The sequence below is a fragment of the Ixodes scapularis genome, unplaced genomic scaffold, assembly GCF_016920785.2.
Source record: "Ixodes scapularis isolate PalLabHiFi unplaced genomic scaffold, ASM1692078v2 PGA_scaffold6__148_contigs__length_123643588, whole genome shotgun sequence".
Lineage (NCBI taxonomy): Eukaryota > Metazoa > Arthropoda > Arachnida > Ixodida > Ixodidae > Ixodes > Ixodes scapularis.
The window spans coordinates 43,982,598-44,003,915 of NW_024609881.1; the positions used below are offsets into that span (position 1 = coordinate 43,982,598).

At 43.7% G+C, this 21,318-nt stretch overlaps 1 protein-coding gene across 1 annotated transcript; it reads left to right on the plus strand.

Moving 5' to 3' along the window:
* Nucleotides 1–5,933: 5,933 nt before the first annotated feature.
* On the plus strand, nt 5,934–20,862 carry LOC115314390 (juvenile hormone acid O-methyltransferase). The gene is made up of 4 exons (XM_040210478.1): nt 5,934–6,185; nt 12,803–13,408; nt 19,111–19,267; nt 20,696–20,862. Exons 1-4 carry the CDS (start codon nt 5,934–5,936, stop codon nt 20,860–20,862), a joined length of 1,182 nt encoding a protein of 393 aa, XP_040066412.1.
* The last annotated feature ends 456 nt before the right edge of the window (nt 20,863–21,318 follow it).

Sequence of the window (21,318 nt, forward strand, 5' to 3'; positions counted from 1 at the left end):
TAGACATATCGAGATACCACTAATAAATATTTATTAATCTCCAATATGTGACTTTGAACTAACTTTAGACAAACTAGACAACTTTCTTCGTTCTTTAAGAAATAAAAACACAATATTCGGGGGGATTTTAATGCTAAACACGAACTATGGGGAGGTAAGGCCACAGACAATAAAGGAGAACTTTTAGATAAATTTGTAACAACACATCACCTTATTACTCTTAATACTAAACATTTTCCACCAACCTTTTAAACAAATAACGGTAAAAGTTGGATAGATTCAATGATTGTTTCAGGTGATATTCCAAATAAGATATCTTACTGGGGAATATTAAATAAACAGTCTTTAAGCGATCATCAATATATTTCATTTGGCCTAATGTAATCAAAAACTCAACCACGGAGACAATTTACCATAACTCGTTTAACAAGACATAATGAACTTATCAAATATGACTTTTGGTTAAAACCTGAATACTTTGTGATTTAACAGGGGATGTAATGGAGAATAAATTGGATCAATTTTACCATGAATTTCACAAATGGATTAAAAATGAAAGACTTTTACAATTCTCCGTAATGCCGAATTAGGGCGCACCTCTTGGGGAGGAGAAGAGGAGGGACCGGAGGGGAGGGCATGCCCGTGTGACGTCATGAGGGTGACGTAACACGTGACGCTCTCCTTGTGACATCTTTGACGTCCTCCTCGTGACCCTTGTGACGTCACTCGTGATCCTCGTGGCCCTCGTGACGTCAGTTGTGACCCTCGTGACGTCACACGTCACGTCATTGTGGGAAACATCCCATAATGCATCGCCAGGTTACGCCGACGGCGACGCCGCTCAACACGAAACAGGGCACCTAAGAGCTGCGCTCTAAAAACTGTGAAAGAAATGTTAGATATAGCGCGAATACTACACCGTGGTGGAATTCAGAACTAAAAAAAATCAGAATGAAATTTAATACGTAACGCAGAAGACATCAAAGATGCAACAATACAGAACTAAAACCACTATATGAAGAAAATATGATTTCAAAGAAACATTTAAAAAGAGAAAAAAACTTAGCTAAAATAACCTCATGAGGGAACTTTTATTATAAAAATACGAAAATATCACTATTTAGAGTTCCTCATAAAATCACATTAAAAAGGTTAAACACAACTTTTCACACCTTTAACAACCAAAACAGATAGAACCAGCACCACATCCTGCTAAAATCAGTAGGTCATATACTAGATAACCTTTTAAAAAGATGACGTATCCACACTTTGATATTTTAATTAATAGAGGAAATATAATAGTTGATCTCTCAGTAAATGCTCACATCAATCTATTCAATTACCAGGCAATAAATATCATCATCAATCGATCATTTATGTACAAAAACATCCCTTGGGGTGGGTAAAATTACATATCCTATAACAAAACAAATATGAGCATATCATCCAAAATTTTATATAAATATATTTTAAATATATTTATAACTTGTGTTCACAATCAGACTATTTTCCAAAGGTATGGAAAGTCGGCAAAGTAAATCTATTACATAAACCAGAACGTCAAAATATTCCTACAACCACATATAGACCAATCTGTTTAAATTCCCTACTTGGTGAAGTTTTAGAGCGACTACTTTAAAATAGACTATATTTTGCTTAGCAAATCAAACCTATTACACCCAAATAAATTTGGGTTTTCCCATAAGAAATCTTCCACTCCATATATCCATAAAATCAAACTATAACAAAAGGTTTGCACAGTAATCTTATTAGATTTTCAAGGAGAATTTGAATCGCTACGCTACCCTTTGATTCGAGATTTCTGTCCACTAAATTTATACTCTTGAATCCGTTCACTCTTTATAATAGAACTATACACTATAATTTAAAACTTAGTACAATAAAAAGGAAAGTAACTTTGGGATGCCCACAGGGATCTCCACTATGCCCATTAATATTGAATACTGTAATACTTGACTTACTAAATGCTAACCTCCAAATGCATACGCTTACATAGGCATTTGCAGAATATGTGGTGCTTGTAGTAGACGGATTCTCATGCCGGGAAATTCAAAAGCGCTCTGAAATTATTTTAAACAAAAGAACACAATGGGCAAAAGAAAGGTAGCATTTAATTACTCGAAATGTTGCTGCCTACAAATAGCTCCCGGAAACAAATACAAAAAGCACCTTCCGCGAACAAGTTCACAACAATAAGTTAAAATACAAACAGGAATTGAAAATCTTAGGAATCATTTTTGACGCCAAATTCTCATATATTCCGCACGTAGCATATCTCAAAATAAAATACTTAAACACACATTTATTTAGCTCGTTTTCCTTTTGTGCAATGGGGGCTGAGCGGGAATCAAATTAGAAAAATTCATTTGGATTCAATAAAGCGAATAAAGTAAACGGTGAACCTGCACGGTGAAAAAAAGAACATAACAGTTATTTAAAACGAAATATTTTCTGCTCAAAGAAATCCCATATTAAAAATTTGCCAAGCTTATCGCACTACGTCTAATATTAGTCTGCCAGCTCTATGTGATACCAAACCAATAACGATAACTTTCAATTTAGAAATATTTATGTTTAATGTATTTCAAGAAAGGAAAGCAATTAAATCTGAATTGTTATTACGACCCCAAACTATTCAATACTCCATGTACTTATCGTGCGTCCCAGCCTTACATCCTCAGTAGAATATAGGATATAAGATCCGAAAACATTCCAAGGAAACATAAACGCACTAAATACTTACACAGATGGTTCAGTCTGCCAATATTAATTTAGGGCAGCATATTGAAAAGTATAGCTTATATAAGCATAACACAATTTTCTATGGCAAAAGCATTCCCGAAAGCAACAGAATATTTATTAAATATGCATACAACACCAGACTCACATTTTTACCCAGAGTTTACAGAATTACGAGCATTAAGTAACCCTGTAAATCTAAACGAAATAATCAATATAACTAAAAATCAAATTTGAGTATTACATGCCGAATTCAATACTCAATATTATTTCGTTGAAAGTCATTCCTATAATTTAGGTAATTTTTTAGCTGACATTTACGTGTCATCTGCTAGATGCAATTATGTATTTTAGCCCTTAAACAATAAAAACAACGGGTAAAAAAGAATTAACTTTAAATCCAATGGTATATGGAATGCTGTTTGGCAGAGAAAGAGAATAGAACGCACAAATCTTCAATGGATTCCTTCGGTTTATAGTATTCCCTCATTTTTCCCTTTATGTATTGTTCAACACAATTATTAACAAATCATGTTAGGTGTCCATTTAATTCCTCTAGACTTAATATCAAGAACCACGACACATGTTTCTGTTGTATATGCAAGGCAATGATATAAAGCATTACTTTTTAACGCGCCCGAATCTAAGAAAACAAGCGAATTCATTGAATATTACAAACCTAAATGCAGCTCAGTAACAAAACTTAATTCACTCAATCTGGAATGTGAAAATAATGGTTGAAATGATAGCAATAATATGATAGAATAAATAAAGAAAACACTTGGAGAGAGGAATTCCAAATATATATAATAAAAAGGGGCAAATATATTTTTAAAACATAAAACCTATTATTATTTAACAATTATAAAGCATCATATTTTCACGTAAATAATGCAAAAAAACGGTACGAACAGAAGAAAACTTAAAAAAAAACAAGCTTACTTTGGAATGGTTAGAAACAAAGTCCTGAAAAGGACATACAATTGAGATCAAAGGCATGCCCAAAGAAAAAATTTGGTAATATCGGAGAACGAAACATCCAAGGCTACTTTTTTTCTATAAACCAACATACCAAATTGCATGCAAGAACGAAAGAAAGATCCCAGCGTTTACCAACTCCAGAAGTGCAGACAAATTCCGCAGCCTTGAGCACCCAGTAAGTTTTAAAAAATATGCATTCCCAAGGAAGATCTTTTTAAAGGGGGGTTGCAACGATTGCCGTATTGCGGTCAAAAATTTGTGGAAGTCGCCCTCATTCTGAATTAAAGATCAGAAAACCGATTTTTCGTGCGTGTCCTAGTTGTTCCGTCGATTAAAGAAGATAAATATGGGCATTTCTGGCACCCCTCAACTCACTTCCAGTTTTCAGGGTCACACCTGATCGCACTCGTAGTGACGTAATTCGGGGTGCCGCATACGTGGCTTGCACATGACGTCATTTCCGATTCCCTCCAGAGAAAAGGGGAAGAAGGAGCTTCCTCTTATCAGGATCCTCCTTTGTGCCTCCCGGATATACACAGACGTCGCTATTCTCCTCCCAGAAGATTATAGAAGATAAACCCGTCACCCAAAATTCTTACAAAAGCAGCTTCCCTCTCCTCCTTTTACATGGTGGTAAAAAGTATGCGATGTGACGTCAGTGCAAGGAGCCTATAGACCTTTCCAAAAAGAGCGCTCTGGCTGCCGCCATTTTGCGAATTGAGCGACCCCTATCAGCCAGAAATCTCTGGCACCCGCCTGAGCTGTGGAAACCCGGTCAGCGTGACTCCCCACCTGCATTTTGCATTCGCAGTTCGCCGGCTTTTCTTGGAAGTTTTTATTTTATTCGCCTGTTTAGGATGCTTACCATTTGTATGTTATCTTCCACTGTGAGAACCGGGGAACACCAGGGCTCGTAGCCCGCTCGGGCTTCGCAGGAAACGAACGAAGAGAGCGAACGTCAAGCAGCCCGCGACGCAGGCAGTTCGACGTTCTTGGAGGATTATTTCCGTCGAGATAATCTCCAAAAAGCCTTCCAGGCTGTGTTCCGGGTCTTCGCAAAAGCTAGCTGATAGGATCGGGTCCGGGGTGGGGCGACGGAGTAAGCACGTTCGTTCATTTGCTGTGAAGCTGTGCAAAAAAGGAGCTCTCTTCTACATGTTCCCCAAAACACGCCGGATTGCGTCCGATCGTCGTGAAGTGACTATCCTCGACACTGTATATTGGACATTCTGTATTATTCGAGACATTTCTCAAATCCTGTTCGGATAACGCGGCACCGAGGGGTACGTACAATATATTTTTTGTTCGATTGATGAGACTCATTGAATTTTATGTTGTGGGCGGGGAATATCCATGCAGTACGGATATCCTGTGTGGTCAAACATTTTGACCTTTATAGATTGACACGGCTGAGTGTACGGTGCCGTAAAACAATGAACATAAAATGAAACAAACATTCCAGTTGCATTTGTACTGTAGCGCACGGACTCACCAAAACAGCTTTCATTTCTTTGTTTTTGTTCCCAAAAAAAGAGCACTGCTTTCTTAAAGACTCTATAATTTATGCTCGCCACAGAATACAAGATAAAAAAGAAAACGCGGCAATTCAGCCGCCACCAGCGTCCGGAACTGCGCCAACGCAGGCTGCCCCAGCCTTTTGACGAGAAACTCCACAGCTCAGCACAGTCGGGCAACACTGACGTACACTCTCAAAACAGAGAAAAGCAGAGAACAGAATGACGGCAAAACTCGAGGATGAAAGGACACGAAGAGTGGTGGCTGAGACCAGGCTGATGGAGGTACTAAATACAGAGATGAAAGAGAGGAGAAACACACGGGGCGACACTGACTCAATCGGGAGTGTGCAGGTGGCGGTTGATAGAAGAGACGACGGAAACGGGCCCCTAAAACGGGATGGTGAGGAGGTCAAGGCGAGGAGAGAAAGTGGCACGGAAAACGGCGCACGCAAGAAGAAAAGCAACAACAAGTCACGAGAGTCAGTCAACAGGGGCCAACTAATGCCAAGGGAGAGGCAGGAGAACACCAACACTCCTGAGATGGGGAGAATCGAAACAGAACAGCTTAAGAGAAGTGGCAGTGAGGCCAACGCCGCAGATAAGAGGGAAACGTGGGAAGCGAGCCATACAAGTGACAGGAGTGTATTAGTGGTGGGTGACACAGGAGCATACAAAATGAAGAGAAAGGTACTCAAGGCAGTCGACTATGACAAGCGGGTCTACTTTGCAACTAAACCCGGGGCCCAGCTGAAAGAAACGATGGCTCGGGCGGAAAGGGATCACAGAATATGGCAAGCAGGAACAGGAATGGTTGTCATTCATGCAGGGAGTATGGATATGCGGGGAGAAGTGACGGCACAGAGTGCCATAAATGAACTGGAAGAACAACTGAAGAGATGTCAGATGTCACCGGAACATCAGTATGTGGTATGTGCAGTTCCAGTAGAAAGTAATGTAGGCCCAACAAAAGAAAAAAGCATACAAATGAACACGCTCACGAAAGAAATGACACAGCGGTTGGGCCCTAGAGTGGAGTTTGTGGATGTCAACATACCTGCTGGTGAGGACCAGGGAGACACTCACAATGGTGAGGGAGCAGAAGAGATGGGACGAAGCCTAGGCATCAAGATTGAGGCTTTTTTAGGCTCAATGCCAGACAACAAGGGTATGGCATCACAAACAAGGACGCAGGGAAGAAGCATCAGGAAACAAGGATGGCCCCACAGGTTGCAGAAGATCGAGGAACAGCTCCAACGGATGCACCAGCAACAGGGGAGACAATATTGAGAGGGCACAGGGGAAAAGCGAAGGGCATGGCAGTGAGAGGAGAAAAGCTACAAGAGGCACACATACAAAACCCAAGACGAACCATGCGGGAAAAAAGAAAACACAACGACTCGGAGAATACGTCCCCCATATTACAAGAGGAAAAAAAGTTAGCTAGTGAGGAGTTGACAGATGCGGACAGCTGGATGGACGGGGCGGGGGTGGAAAATCCACAACCAAAGGAAACGGTAGAGACAAGGATGCAGCCAAAAAAGGCAAGAAAGCGAACACGCAGGGGACAGAGGAGAACGCGACAAACTCTGGCTTTCCTGAACATGCAAGGAGGGAGAAAAGCAGCGAAATGGGAGAAGCTGTACGCTTCAATGGAAGAGGAGAGTCTTGTGGGAGTGTGACTGGTGGAAACCCACCTGAGGAATTCGGAAGTACCACCAGCACATGAGAAATTCACTTGGCAGGGCCAGAACAGAAGAGGTGGGGAGCGAAAAGGGGGAGTTGTGGGCTTTCTGGGGACGGCTACAGGCGAATGGGAAAGGCAAAGGGAAAGCTGTGTGGAGCACCTGTGGATGACAGGGAAGCTAGGGAAGAAGTAGGTGGCAATCGGAATAGTGTACCTCTGGACTGGTAACAAATCCGAGGAAGCAAACAAGGCACAACTGGCCTGTCTACAGAAGGACGTGGAAGAACTGAACTTACCCATCATCATACTTGGAGACTTTAACGCGCATATAGAGGAACTGGATGAGAGGACAGATAAGATGGGTCGGGAACTCCTATTTTGGATGGAAAAAATGGGACTAGTGATGGTGAACGGGACAGAAAAAAGTAAAGGGAAGATCACATGGGCAGTTCGAGAACGTTCCTCATGCATAGACTACTGTCTCATGTCTCCAACTTTATATGAAAACCTAACAGAGATGACAATAGACGAGACTGGCGGAGCGAGTCTTGGAAGTGATCACCGCCGACTGACATTGGAGTTTGGGGCAACCAAATTAAGACAGTCACCGATGCCAAGGACACCCAAGGGGCTAACCAGTAGGGAAATGGAGAGAGTGGTGGAGGAGCTGGAAAAGGAGGCGGAGGATGAACCCATACGACAGTACACAGACGTGGTGAATTGGATGTGCAAGTGGATTACAAAGGTCAAAGGAATAAGGAGTGGACACCGAAAACGGAGACAAAGGAGTAAGAGATGGTGGGACACAGAAGTGGAAGAGGCAAGAAAACGGAGGAGAGCAGCATCCAGGAAGCACGGTGAAGCAGTCAAAATGAGGGCACGGAGAGAGGATATTCTCAAAGCATGGGAAGAATACCAGGAAAAAAAGATTGAGTTCTCGACTATGGTGCAAAGAAAGATGAAGAAGGTGGACAGACAACTGCTTGAGGAATTGCGAAGCAGTGGCAGAGATGCCCCAAGAAAGTTCTGGCAACATGTCAGGGGCGAAGAGAGATGGGCAGAGCCTAACCCGACAACAATAAGGGATGCCACAAGCGGAGTAGTCCTGACTGGACAGGAATGTATCCGGCACATCGCTCTAGCAATGACGGAGAGCTTCGAACAACCAGATGCAGTAAGACAGAGTGACCCCCTCAGAGACAGCACGAGAAGTACCCAACAGCGCCGAGCTATATCCCAGGGCGAGTTGAACAGGGCCATGCAACGCATGGATGGTCATACGGCAACGGGTCTAGATGACATTCCAGCAGGCCTTCTGAAGAAAATGGGAGGAAAGTCCAGGGAACGGCTCCGAGAGGGTCTCTCCTGTGTGATGGAAACAGGTGACATACCGGAGGACTGGAAAAGATCCCGGGTCAGGATGCTATACAAGGGGAAGGAGACAAGCTCATCCTGAAAAACCATCGTCCGATAACAGTGACCTCGGTGCTCTACCGGATTTTCATGCATGTACTGAAGGAGCGCCTACAGAGCTGGGCTGAGCATGAGGGCATACTCGGGGAACTCCAAAACGGATTTCGCAAGGGAAGGAGGCTGGAGGACAACCTGTTCATAATCACTCAGGCTATGGAGATCGCCAACCACGAGCAGAGGCCCCCATACCTCGGTTTCTTGGACATCTCCAAGGCTTATGACTCTGTGAACCATTCGCTGCTCTGGAGGGTATTGGAGGAGTTGGGAATACCTGTGGAATGGAGGGACCTGCTCCAACAGATATACAGAGACAACAGCATAGTGGTTCAGTGGGGGGCAGAGTTCACCAAGCCCATAAAGGCCACAAAAGGACTGAGACAGGGGTGCCCGCTTTCACCACTTCTGTTTATGTTGTACATTGCAGGACTCGAGAGAGCACTGGAGGACAGTCGCTTGGGTTTCAGGATTTGCTATGGTGAAGAGGGGAGGCAAGTGAATGAATGAATGAATGAATGAATGTTTATTTTTTTCCGGAATCAACCGAAATGGAGACAGAGACTAAAGGCTCAAAGCCTGACAAAGGTCCCTGTCCCCAAAGCAGCGCTTTCCAGCAGCACACAGTTTACAAAGTTAACGCTTAGTATTAAACACTATATTCATTTTTTGAATATACCAGAAAAACAACTAGTTATTACATGCAAATTCAAATAATAAGGGGTTATCACTGCCCACCATGAGTGTCCTGAGATCCCTTTTAAATTTACCAAAATTGTTATTAAAATTTATGTGGTCTTTAATGTTATTCAGAGCTTTACTGACTTGATATTTCATTGTTTGTGTTCCATAATTTGTACGGGTCTGAGGGGGCCGCCTATATGTGTGTCGAAGAGGGTATGCATGCGTTACGTCACTTAAATCCGTCACATATAGTTTTTGTCTGTGAATCAGTTGTAATAATTTAAAATAATATATCTGATTCACCTTAAGAATGCCATATTTTTTAAAAAGTGGTGCAGTATGCAGGTCTTGTATTTTACCCTTATAATTTTCAAGTAAGCGCAACATTTTTTTCTGCAGTGTGAGCAACGAGTTATAGTTTGTGGTCGATGTCGTGCCCCACACTAGAAGACAATAACAGAGCTTAGAGTAAAAGAGCGAATAATATAAGTTTTTCTTTAGCCATGTTGGTATAAGGTTCCCTATTTTATATAGGCATCCAACCGACCGTGAAAGCTCGGAACTTAATTTATTCACGTGTGGATCAGAGGATCCCTGCCTTGATTTATGCAGATGACGTGGTACTTATGGCGGGGTCCTTGGAGGAACTTCAGGAATTACTGGACATCTGTGGAAATGAGGGAACCACCCTGGGGCTAACGTTCAACCCCAGCAAGTCTGGAGTCCTTGGGGCGGGGGTGGAGCAACAGGAAACAGAGGGTGCCTCTACGCAGCTGTCGCAGAGAGTGAACATCCAGGGCCAAGAGATAGAGTGGAGGACCGAATATAAGTACCTGGGAGTGACGCTGCAGTCGGGACAAAAGTACCTCGAACAACATGAGGCCGAGCTGCGGACCACGGCGAACAAACGCAAGGGCTACCTGGGATGCAGGGGAATGTGGAGCTCCAGCCGATACGAGACGGTGCGGGCACTCTGGAAAATGGTGGCGGTGCCGGGTTTGACCTTTGCCAATGCCGTACTGTGCCTGTCGGCACGTACACGAGAACATCTGGAAGTGAGGCAGCGAGTGGTGGGTCGCCTGGCGCTGGGAACACACCGAAACACCACCAGTGAGTACGTCCAGGGCGACATGGGTTGGTCCTGCTTTGAGGCCCGTGAGGCCAGCAGCAAACTGATTTTCGAGCGGCGGCTTTGCACTTTGCCGGAACAACGATGGGATCGCCAGGTGTTCAAGTACATCCACCTTCGAAGCATCAACACCCGGTGGGTAAGGAGAGTGAACAAGCTCACGGAGCGATATGACGTGCCACGGGTGCTGCTGTGCGAGGTCGAATCTACGGGGACGGCGAAACAGGTGCGGGAACGCGTGAAGGAGACAGAAACGACCAGATGGGTCGCCGCGGTAGGCGCGCGGCCGTCCCTCGCCGTCTACGGTGCGGAAAAGAAGAGCATTGTGGGCGTGGATTTCGTCGACAACTCGAGGGGCAGTGGGCTGCTGTGCGAGGCACGAAGTGGAGTGTTGAGGACACGCCACCTGAGGTCCAAGTACACGCCGGGGATGGACGGTACATGCCAGCTATGTGGCCAGCAGGAGGAGACAGCTGAACATATCATAATGGAGTGCCGAGAGCTGAGACCGCTGATGCCACCAGATCTGGTGGATTATGCGGTTGCACTGGGTCTGAAAGGGTTGGACTTGGGACCGACACCATCGACAGGGCAGGGGCAGACGACGCAGACGATGTGCATCAATGAAGTGGGAAGTTGAGACCATGGTGGCCAGCGCAGTCCGCGGGGGGATGTCGGCGGCCTCGGGGTGGTTGAACTCACAAAGCGAAGACTGGAGGACTGCTGGGGGAAAACTGTGAGGAGGGTGGGGGGCAATGGCAATCAAATTTATGTGTTTTTTTTTTCCTTTTTGGCTAGATCCAGTTTTGTTAAAACTGTGATCGCCCGATACAAAGGGTTAAGCCACCATATCCATCCATATCCACCCATCCATCCACCAGGGACACGCGCTGTAAATCGCTTCGTTCGAGACTGCCGCTGGAAAGGTCTATAGGTTCCCGTTTGTTTTCTCGGAGGATGGTTCCTCTCCCTTTCTCTGCTGACATTAGCGGGCGTTATGCTGCAGCTTAGACCCGGGCGAGGTAACGCAAGCTTCTCGTCGCAGTTCCTTCAGCTGCCAGTCGTGGCTGCAAATGGGAGAAGCTCGACTTTTGCTTTACGATTGTGCAGCGTAATCGCGACATTTTTTAATGAAGGAGATGTTTTCTCTTTCCGCCGGGACACGATAAACAACGTAAACATTACGAGATGCTAATTCTTTCAATCTTAAGATCGTTGCATCCCCCCCCACCTTTACTATCAGGGCGTATGGACCAATTTCTAACCCTGGCTTCCTATTGAAGATAAAATAGCTCTCAAAGATTGCATGGATGGATGACCCCTCAATACTTATGTGGGTAGTTGCGGACTAGTTTTGTATACTCGGGCTTCCTCTCAGCTTTATAAATATATGTGTCTCAATGCGCACTGTTACTGTGAAGATAGGGGAAAGATATATTCATTAAACTAATCAATAATTTTGCAAGCACGTTTTCCAAGCAAGCTATAAACAAAATTCGCAGCCTTGAGCATAGAGTAAGCTTTAAACATATGCATGCCCAATGAAAACCCTTTTAATATCAGGAAGGTTTGAACCAGTTTCTAACCCTGGTTTTCTACTAGATATAGATTTCAAAGATTGCATGCATCGAAGACCCCTCAATACTTAAATAGGAAAGCGCGGACTAGTTCCGTAGCCTCCAACTTCCTCTTAGTTTTTTAGGAAAAAAAAGTGTCTCAATTCTATTGTTTTTATGTAGATGAGGAAAGGATGTATTAATTAAACTAATAAATAATTTTGCAATCACTCTTTCTCAGGAAGATATGAACAAAACATATAAATGGATACAGAGAAGAGATTGAACGAACTAGCATAAATATTACTTTAGAGATAGTATACTAGTATAAAAACAAAGAAACAAGCAAGAAGAGACAGGAAAAAGTGTAAAGATTCCGGGGAGAAATAGGTTATTATTACAAGATATATTGACTATAGTAGAAAGAAGGAGAAAAGAAGGAACCGAGGGGTGCTATGGGTGATTAAGGGCGAAGACCTGAAAAGAACTTCGTTTTGATAAGCAAACATGAATACTTTAATAAACCCAATACTACATATTTGACTTCTTTGATATTAGATTGAAAAAATAACGCAAACAAAAGTAACCAGTAAAGAAACCTCGTCGTCGTCTCAAACGAAACATAAGACCAAGAGGAACAAAACTAAATGGACAATATAATAAACTACGACATTATTAACCAGAATTTATAATCTATGAAAGCCCGCACACAAAACACAAGCCTGTACTTCGTTTAGTAGTTTCGTTGCCTCCCCGTTTTTCTTTAATTTGCTTTTAAATCAAAATTTACTTTTTGGTCATATTAACCCCTATTTGTTCATTTTTAATTAGTTTCAGCCTGTTGTTCCGCTTGGTGGTGCAGGGAGAGAGACAAATTTTATTTTTATTCATTTCAGCTCTCATTTAGAAACTTAAAATGAAAATGCCTCCATAGGATAGTATAGATTTGGTACGCTCGAACTTAAAGTGAAACGGATTGTGATAGACATTATTGAGAGTGATTACTTCCAATTATAAATTTCAGAATTTTCACTGGAAGAAAACTACGAGTCAGGTCGCTTCATCTCCCTCCCGAAACTTGCTGGGTCCTCTAATCGCAGAAGCACTCGAAGAGCCTCGACCAACCGCGACGTTCCTCCCGGAGGTATACGTGATGGCCAACGACTTTCAGCGAGCGCTGAACATCAGGATGCTCGAACGACTGGGCACATCTTTCAAGAGCAGGCCCAACACGGGCCAGCAGTTTATGGACATAGGATGTGGTACCGGCGACTTCACTCGCCAAGAACTCCTGCCACGCTGCCAGCCCTGCAGGAGGATCATTGCAACGGACATCAGCGAAAGCATGGTGGGCTACGCGAGAGAGAACTTTGCCCATCCGCAGATCGAGTACCAGGTGCATGACATCTCGAAAGACGTGTCGGGACTTGTGAGGAAGTACGGCCAGTTCAACCGCGTCTACTCTTTCTTCGCTTTACATTGGGTGAAGGACCACGTGACCGCTTTCAGAAACATGTCCGACTTGATGACTTCTGGAGGGGAGTGCATGCTTTTCTTTGTGGCTCGTTCGACAAACTTCGAGATGTGGAGGAGAATCTGCCTGATGGACCAATGGAAAGCGTATAACGAGGTAATGACTTTGCTAATATCGTGAGCTGTTTTCTTTTTTTTTTTTAGATGAGCCCCAATTCATATACCGAAATTAAGCCCATTTCGGCTGAACGTCGCAGTATGTCTGGAGGTTCAGCATTTCCACGAGGTATTAATTTGTAGTCGGTCATATTATGATATAAAAATTCATTCACAGGTGACTACGGTTCAGGGCTGAAAGCTTGTCCGATAAGTACAGATTCCTGTTTATCTCGGTGTTTCTTCAGATGGATGTGGCTCACTAAAAAAGAAGGAAAAGACTCCTCACATATTGTTCTAAAGCAAATGATCTTGCATGGAAACCCTACATGAACCTTGCTGTCTCGTGTTCATTTTCTCCTCACCGTAGCAAGACGATGGGAAGGCTTTATAAACAAACACAACAACGCAATACTGCAAAAGTGCACAATCACTGTATACTCACTCCTTATAAACAAAAAAAGAAAGGGAAATCAAACGAACCGTGCTGACTCACGACTCATTTTTATGTACAGGGTGCCGCACAAAAAGCTACAGGTTTTCTTTTACTGCAAAAATGAACTAGGCGTTGCCGAACGCTCGTTGTCCGCCCAAAGGTAGCGCTAGAGGTCGCAACCAGATGCCAAAGTTTCAGCCCGATCCGATACCTTATTCAAAAGTTATAAGCGATTTTCTGAAAATTTCAATGGGAAAATGGAGCCCATTTTTGACTGTTTTCAGTTTCTGGTGCAATAGAGCCCCATGTATTCGGAAACTCCGTCGGTCGCCTTTTTCCCATAGAAATGATCAGAAAATCACTTTCAAATAAGGAATCGGATCGGGCTGAAGCTTTGGCATGTGGTTGTGACCTCTAGCACTACCTTAGGGCGGAGAATGAGCGTTCGGCGATGACTAGCTCATTTTTGCGCCAAAAAAAAATAGTGTATTTTTTTTTTTGGTGCCACCTTGTACTTTGCTTTATTCTACGTCTGGAACAACCGAATTTCCCGAATCACGCGCGCCTATATTCTAGACGCCAAGAAACTTTTTTTATTTTTCTGTCAGGTTCAAAAATGGTGTACCAATACAGTTTTCCTTATTCCTGGCGATCTGTTCAGCGTCAATAATTTCCCTAGTTAATTGACTACTATGCCTACCTAAAATTCCCCAAAATGGCGGGCGAACCTCGGACCCACAATCACGGCAGTGTATGCCGAGGTGGCCAGAGTTAGCTCTGGCGCTATTATTTTTGTGCTCTCGGAGCCTGTCATTAAGGCATCGTCCAGTCTTCCCTATATACATTTTCCTACACGAAAGGGCAAACAAAAACACCACTTCCCCTGCGCACCCGACGAAGCTGTTTTGGTGTTTTCTGGTACAGCTTACCGTCAGTGCTGTACGGAACGGCGTTCCTGGAACGCGTTCCTTTCAGGAGGAACAAAAAAACGCCACCGTTCTATTTTGCATCGGTGGAACTGAAACGGGAACCCGTTACATTTTTACTGGAACGGAAAAAGGAACGGCGTTTCTTTTTTCGTCCAGTTTTTTTTTTCAATTTTTATGAGGGAAGTTTTAAAAGTATAAAAACAATACCTTTAACAAGAGCAGAATCTCGTTAACTTCTTGGTTAATTATCTTAGGGTTTATTTTGTGTCGTCCTCGTTTAGTAAAAGTCGGGTGCAGGAAAGCTAGTGAATAATGTTTTTTTTTTTTAGTGCCCAAGGAAAAAAAGCCAAACTTTTAGTCAAAAAAAAAGATAGAAAAAAGACGTTTCAAACTGGGCTAATTTCTTTGCTTCCACGATTCCTCATATACCTAGAAATATAAAGCAGACTATTGCCGTCATTGAACTTCCACAGAGACCTAGCGTTGCGACAAAATAACATGTTACCAGACATCAAACGCACCCTTGAATCCCGAACATTGGTTACTTAAAAGATGCACAAAATTAACCTTTATTCATTTTCCCCTAGTCCCCCACCTTCAAACAGAACCCCTAATTCAACCTTCATGACGAAGGAGTTATAGTTTTCAAGACTGACCTTCCGAAGTCGTACCCCCTTCTTCCATTGATCGTTTTGCGGACATCAACATCCAGAAGCAACTGTTTTCAAGTTCACAGCGCAATGTAGGGTAACAGTATATTTTGCTCGTTTGATTCCGCCCACCACAAGCATGAATACGGTTAAAAGCTAAGATTTTTAAAGGTGAATTAATTAACAAATGAAACCCTGCTTTGCATGCTTTCTTCCCCTTGTGCCCTTCCATCACGGCATTCAAATTGGTATGTTGCCATTTGATGGGATAAATTTAAAAAAAAAACTTTGTGCTATGTAACTAAATATAGTAATAAGCAAAATACAAATGTAACTTATATGTAACGATACCTCCTATTTTTCGAACTGTAACGGGAACAAGTTCCTTTTCACATATGGAACTTGTAACAGGAACGCGTTCCAGAAATCGGAAGGAACGAGGAACGAGCTTTCGTTCCTTTTTTTGAGGAACGTGTACAACACTGCTTACCCTTCGGTGGTAATAAGTTTAGTTTACTTGTTTACACAGGTTGGAAAGCTTACTACAAGCAGAAAAGACGACGTCTATGTTAAAATTATTGGCGATTTGTTTTTGTTTTTTTTGGTGCCATGAGAGAATTTGTGTATGTAGGTCAGAGCGACTGGACTCGTTCTTCTATTCCTGGCTCTTGGTGTGACAGATGTTCCTTTATTTTTGTGTTTTATGTTGCTCTCAGCAATCGATGTTAATAAATATATAGGATATCCAGTAGATCTTAATCTTGAAAGTTTTGCATCAAAGCTTACTGAAATAAAGTGCTCGGAAGATTTTTGAAGCAAGTTGTTCAGACATAATTTCACGATGCCTCCTCTTACCAGCTTAGAATGTGATGAGTTGAAAGGAAAAATCTTTTTCCCCCCTGGCTCACATGTCCAGCATATATGATTGAGTATGAAATTGAGCCTGAGATCTAAGAATCGGACAGATCTTTCTTCCGGAAGCCAATGGATCAAGGCAGTTTTTGGAAGTTGAGAGAACGCTGGTCGCAGTGGTTGGAAAAATGCTGTTCTCGACCTCAAGAATGATTAAATAGTCGTCAACGAACCGAAATACTCTGGCAACTCTGATGGGGTCAAGGCAATTGTTTAAGAGTCCGTCGTGGTGGGAGGGTGTCAGCGACGGAACGCAGCTGTTGATATGACGTTTCAGCGCGCGCGACAAATAGCGTGGCGCCACGGGAAGTGGGTCAAGTCCAGGGTTGGAAAGACGGGGGGGGGGGGGGGGGGGGGGAAGCAGTGTAGAGGAAGAACCCAATAATCTCCACATTTTGAACTTACCATACATAATTATATATCTATACGTCTCACCTCACCCTTGCAGTGACAATGGTCGATGACTGGTGGCAACTTTCCTCATCCGTCTTCTTTAAGTTAGCTTCTGGTTAGGTCAGTTGGCAGGGCGCCTCGCTATTCTTGGAGACGTCCGTGGATCGATTCCAAACAAGGCGAATTTTTTACAGAAGCCACCAGTTGCCTAGAGAGCGTCAATATCACGCCATCTCATGTAGAAGTCTACTTAATCTTATTCGAAGGAATAATTTGTTCAGTCCGCCACGCTGAATGGCGATCGATAGGCCACAAGTTTGCCGTAAAAATGCCACCTGGAAGGCAAGGACCGCACTGTCCTCCTCCGACGTCATGACTGGATGGATAGGTAGATGGATAACAACTGCTGAACCTTTTGAATCGGGCGACGACTTGCGCCACCAAGCGGACATCCGCGTCGCCACGAGAGCGCATTGCAGCGTCTCACAACAAGCGCTATGCCAGCACTAGGCGATGCCAAGACGTTCGTGTCTACCGCTTTGTTACATAGCTCGGTCGAGCAGAAGGGTGTTTGCAACTTGAGTGGGTCAAAGACTCTCCAACGATGCCTTAATTCCCGGGTCTTGTCCTCTATGTTGTGTTTATCATAGGTTCCCAGAACTCGCAAAAACGGAAGCCGAAAGAACTCCCCCAACCAATAGCCACTCGAGGTACCTAATGCGCCGCCCAAGCGTCACAGTGAAGTAAGCTTCACGAGGGAGAAGTGGGTGGTCAGTTTTAGAGCGCAGCTCTTAGGCGCTCATTTTCGTGTTGAGCGGCGTCGCCGTCACCGTCGGCGTAAACGCGTGCGTTGCATTATGGGACGTCGCAGTATCTCCGCTAAATTTAGCGAGGACATGTGACGACAGTTTTACCGCCACATTAAGCGGGGAAACCGAATGCACAGTGTTACGTTATGGGACGCAGCAGACCTACACGCCAATTCAGTTTCTCCACTAAATTTAACAGGGAACTGAATTAGTGTTGAGGTCACGTGGCGTCAATTTTCCAACTAAATTTAGCGGGGAAGCTGTGGGAGGAGGGGAGAATATGAAGGAGTAGTACGGAGGAGGAGGAGAAGGGAAGGGCACGGATGAGGAGGGGAAGCTATTAAAGAGGAAGAGGGGTGCGCACGGAGGAGGGGAGGGTACGAAAGAGGAGGAGGGGAGGATACGAAGGAGGAGGGTACGAAGAAGGAAGATGAGACGGAAGGGGAGGAGTGTGCAGAAGCAGTATATAAGGAGAGTGACCTATACTTGTACATATGTATATATTGTTCTCAAATCGTTTAGCACGGTATATCCCAAAATCAGAATATCTCAAAAGCTGCGCTCTAATTTCCCATTACAGAGACTTGTAAGCGTCTTTTTTTTTCTACAACCGGTGATGTGACTTGATCCTTTTCAAAGGCGCTACGACACTATTTATGCTCTAGCCATACATTTTCATTGCAGTGTGCTTGATAACGCCACTGCCCCCCAGCAATTAACGTCCCTCCAGTTCGTCCCCCAGCAATTAACGTCCCTGCACAAATTCCCTTCATGAATGGATATTCTCTTTGCTGACGATTATATAAGTCTATAAAGTACATTGTGCAACACTGTTACCATAAACCCGCCATCACCGTCTTTTAGAGCGCAGCTTTTAGGCGCCCGTTTCCGGCTTGGGCGGCATCGGCGTCGCCGTCGCCGTCGGCGTAACCGCACGGTGCATTATAGGTAAATTTCCCCGCTAAATTTAGCGGAAAAATTTCCCGCTAAATCTAGCGGAAAAATTTCCCCACTAAATGTAGCGGAAATATCTCCCCGCTAAATCTAGTGGAAACATTTACCCACTAAATCTAGCGGAAAAATTTCCCCGCTAAATCTAGCGGAAACGTTTCCCCGCTAAGTCTAGCGGAAAAATTTCTCTGGGGGTCACGAGACCCCCCCCCCCCCCCCGAGAACACGTAACCCTCAGTACCCTTCCCTCCTCCTCCTCAAGCGCTGCGCTCTATTTCGGCGTTACAGGGAGTTGCAAACGGATTTCATCTTTTTCAAAATTTAATTGTCATAAGAACAGCAGCAATCTCTGAATGCAACGAGTGCGTGCTGGGCGTCGGGCATTCGAAAGGTCATGCCGTGGTGTTCCCATTCCCCAGTGATTACTGCTAAACAGGACGGTGAAGACTGACTGGCTTACTTTTAAAGTCATCGTACGATTCTGGTTCTTATTCTTACTTGTCTTGCGAGACAAGTGGGACTAGTACAACAGCACGAACGTCTTTATTTCTGGAATGACGTAGTTAGTTGGTAGTGTTCGAATTGTACGAGTTTGGTTAAACGCACCCTTAATCCTGTTCCAGATATGCGAGAAGTTTATTCCTGACCGCCAGGATACTGAAGACCACGCCAGCCTCATATCTTACATGCTGGACATTCTGAAAACTGTGAACTTGAAGCCCCATGCGTGTGAAATTCTAACAAAAACTTCTCTCGCTGAGGACTTGGAGGAGGTCATTCGTAAGTCGTTTTTAAATTCAAATGCTTTATTTGTTCCAATTTTGGTAAAAGGCAGGGAGGGAAAAAGGCAACCCGTTGATTGAGAGACGAGTATTAACCCTCCGTTCTAAACTTGTCCAACTTGTACAAAGTTAAACTTTAAAGAAAATTTTAAAAAAAGCCAACTTCGATTTTTTTTAATTCATACTGAGAGCTTTAAACCATACTCTGGTGTGCATTCACACACAAAAAAAAACGTTTCATCATTTTTTTTTGTTCCAAAGTTACATCGGTGCGAAGTGTACCTATTATGCTAGCATGTTTGCCCAAGGCCACAGCGATTTTCTTTTGATTCCATGTATTTCATGACTAGATATATTTTGAGCTGTATTCGGGTATTGGCCTCAAGTTCAAGTATTCTACAAATTAAAACAATACCTGCATTGTTCATCCTATGTATTTATTTAACCAAAAAGCCTCCAATTTGCCCTTCAAGATTGCAAGGTCTAGAAGGTTTAGGTGACTTTTTGCCATAAAAGCGGGACAAAAACTTGTAATTGATACTACAACTTTATTTTTTCTTACAGAAATCAGTAGAAAAGTAAGAACAGCAGTGCAGTATGAAATATACAATATCTTATACCGCGGTTTTCACTCACTGTTCGAACGCGTACGGACGCAAAATTCCGGCGCCCGGCGTTCGAACGCCAGACAGTGCGCAAGAATCAAATGACGCACTTGTACGCTCCGATTGGAAGCGGACGGATACCACCCGATACACAGGCGTAAAGCTGGCAGGGAGAAAACGCGGATCATAATGCCACCGCGAGCTTATCATCCGCGTTTTCGCACCGCCGGCCTTGAGCCCGTTGCACGAAAGTCACTGCTCCGTGCAAACGTAGCGCGTGCAGCCTTTGGGAATATCGCGGCGGCACAGCGCAGCACTGAGCTAGATTTCAGACGCCATGTTCTTCCCAGAAGTGGCGTGCGCCACGTGTCTCGAGCATTTGTACAACAATGAATGGCGCCAGTTATCAGTTCATCAGGGGCTTTACGTTGCACGAGTAGTGACGTAGGCGCAACAAAACGCTCCCCACACCGTCCGAATGTCTATAAACTTTCCTGGTGCTTTTCGATGACGCTCAGCAAGTTTTCAATTGGAACCATATGTTTATATTCATGAATTAAAAAGTTAAAGAACTCATTTAGTCCATTATGCAACCTAACGTGACGATTAACTTTCTACATCATGTCCCCTTGTCCGTATAACTCGTGTTAAAAGACCACATTAGTGTAGTTTTCAACGGTTTAAAAACAAAAACTGAAAAACCTGAAAAAGACACCGGTAATTTTTTTATACGTTAGTGTTAAAAAACAGAAAAATAATTCGCTCAACCTGTTAAAGGGTTAATTACGCAGTTGATGATCGAGGTGTTTTCTATGTTTCAGGAACGAGTATCGCGGTCCTTCCGTTTTTGCCACTACTCCCGGTCGAATCAAGGGCAAGCTACAAAGATGATCTGGAAAACGTCATTCGCTCATACTGGAAAGAAAGCAACGGCGGAGACCCACATTTTTACACCGATATGTTTGTTGTCCACGCTGGGAAATCTTGATTTAAAAATAAATTAACTTAACCACTTGTGTAAGCACAACTACAACAGCGTCGAACTTCACCCTTAAATTTATTGTTCATCATCATACAACTGTTCACAGGCGCGTTTAAATTTTTAGACACTTCTAATTATTATTTTTATCTCATTACTCGACAGGAGAGTACCAGTTGGAATCACGATCTTGCTTCCGATCTCATTCCAAGAAGCCGTGCGAAACTTTTTATTACGGTTTTAAAAATTATATTTTTAATAAAGGTCGGTTCGAACCAGCCCGCAAGACGCCGCCCGGAACAATCCGGGAGAAAGTAGTGACTTTTCCTGTGACGTCAACAGTGACATTTTTCTGCTCTCGCAAGCCGGGCTTAAAGTTGGAAATATTTATCTCTGCCGGAGCCGGAGGAGCACGGAGGAGTCCGGATTTTCGCAGTAGCAAATCCAGAGAAGACGGTTTACCCT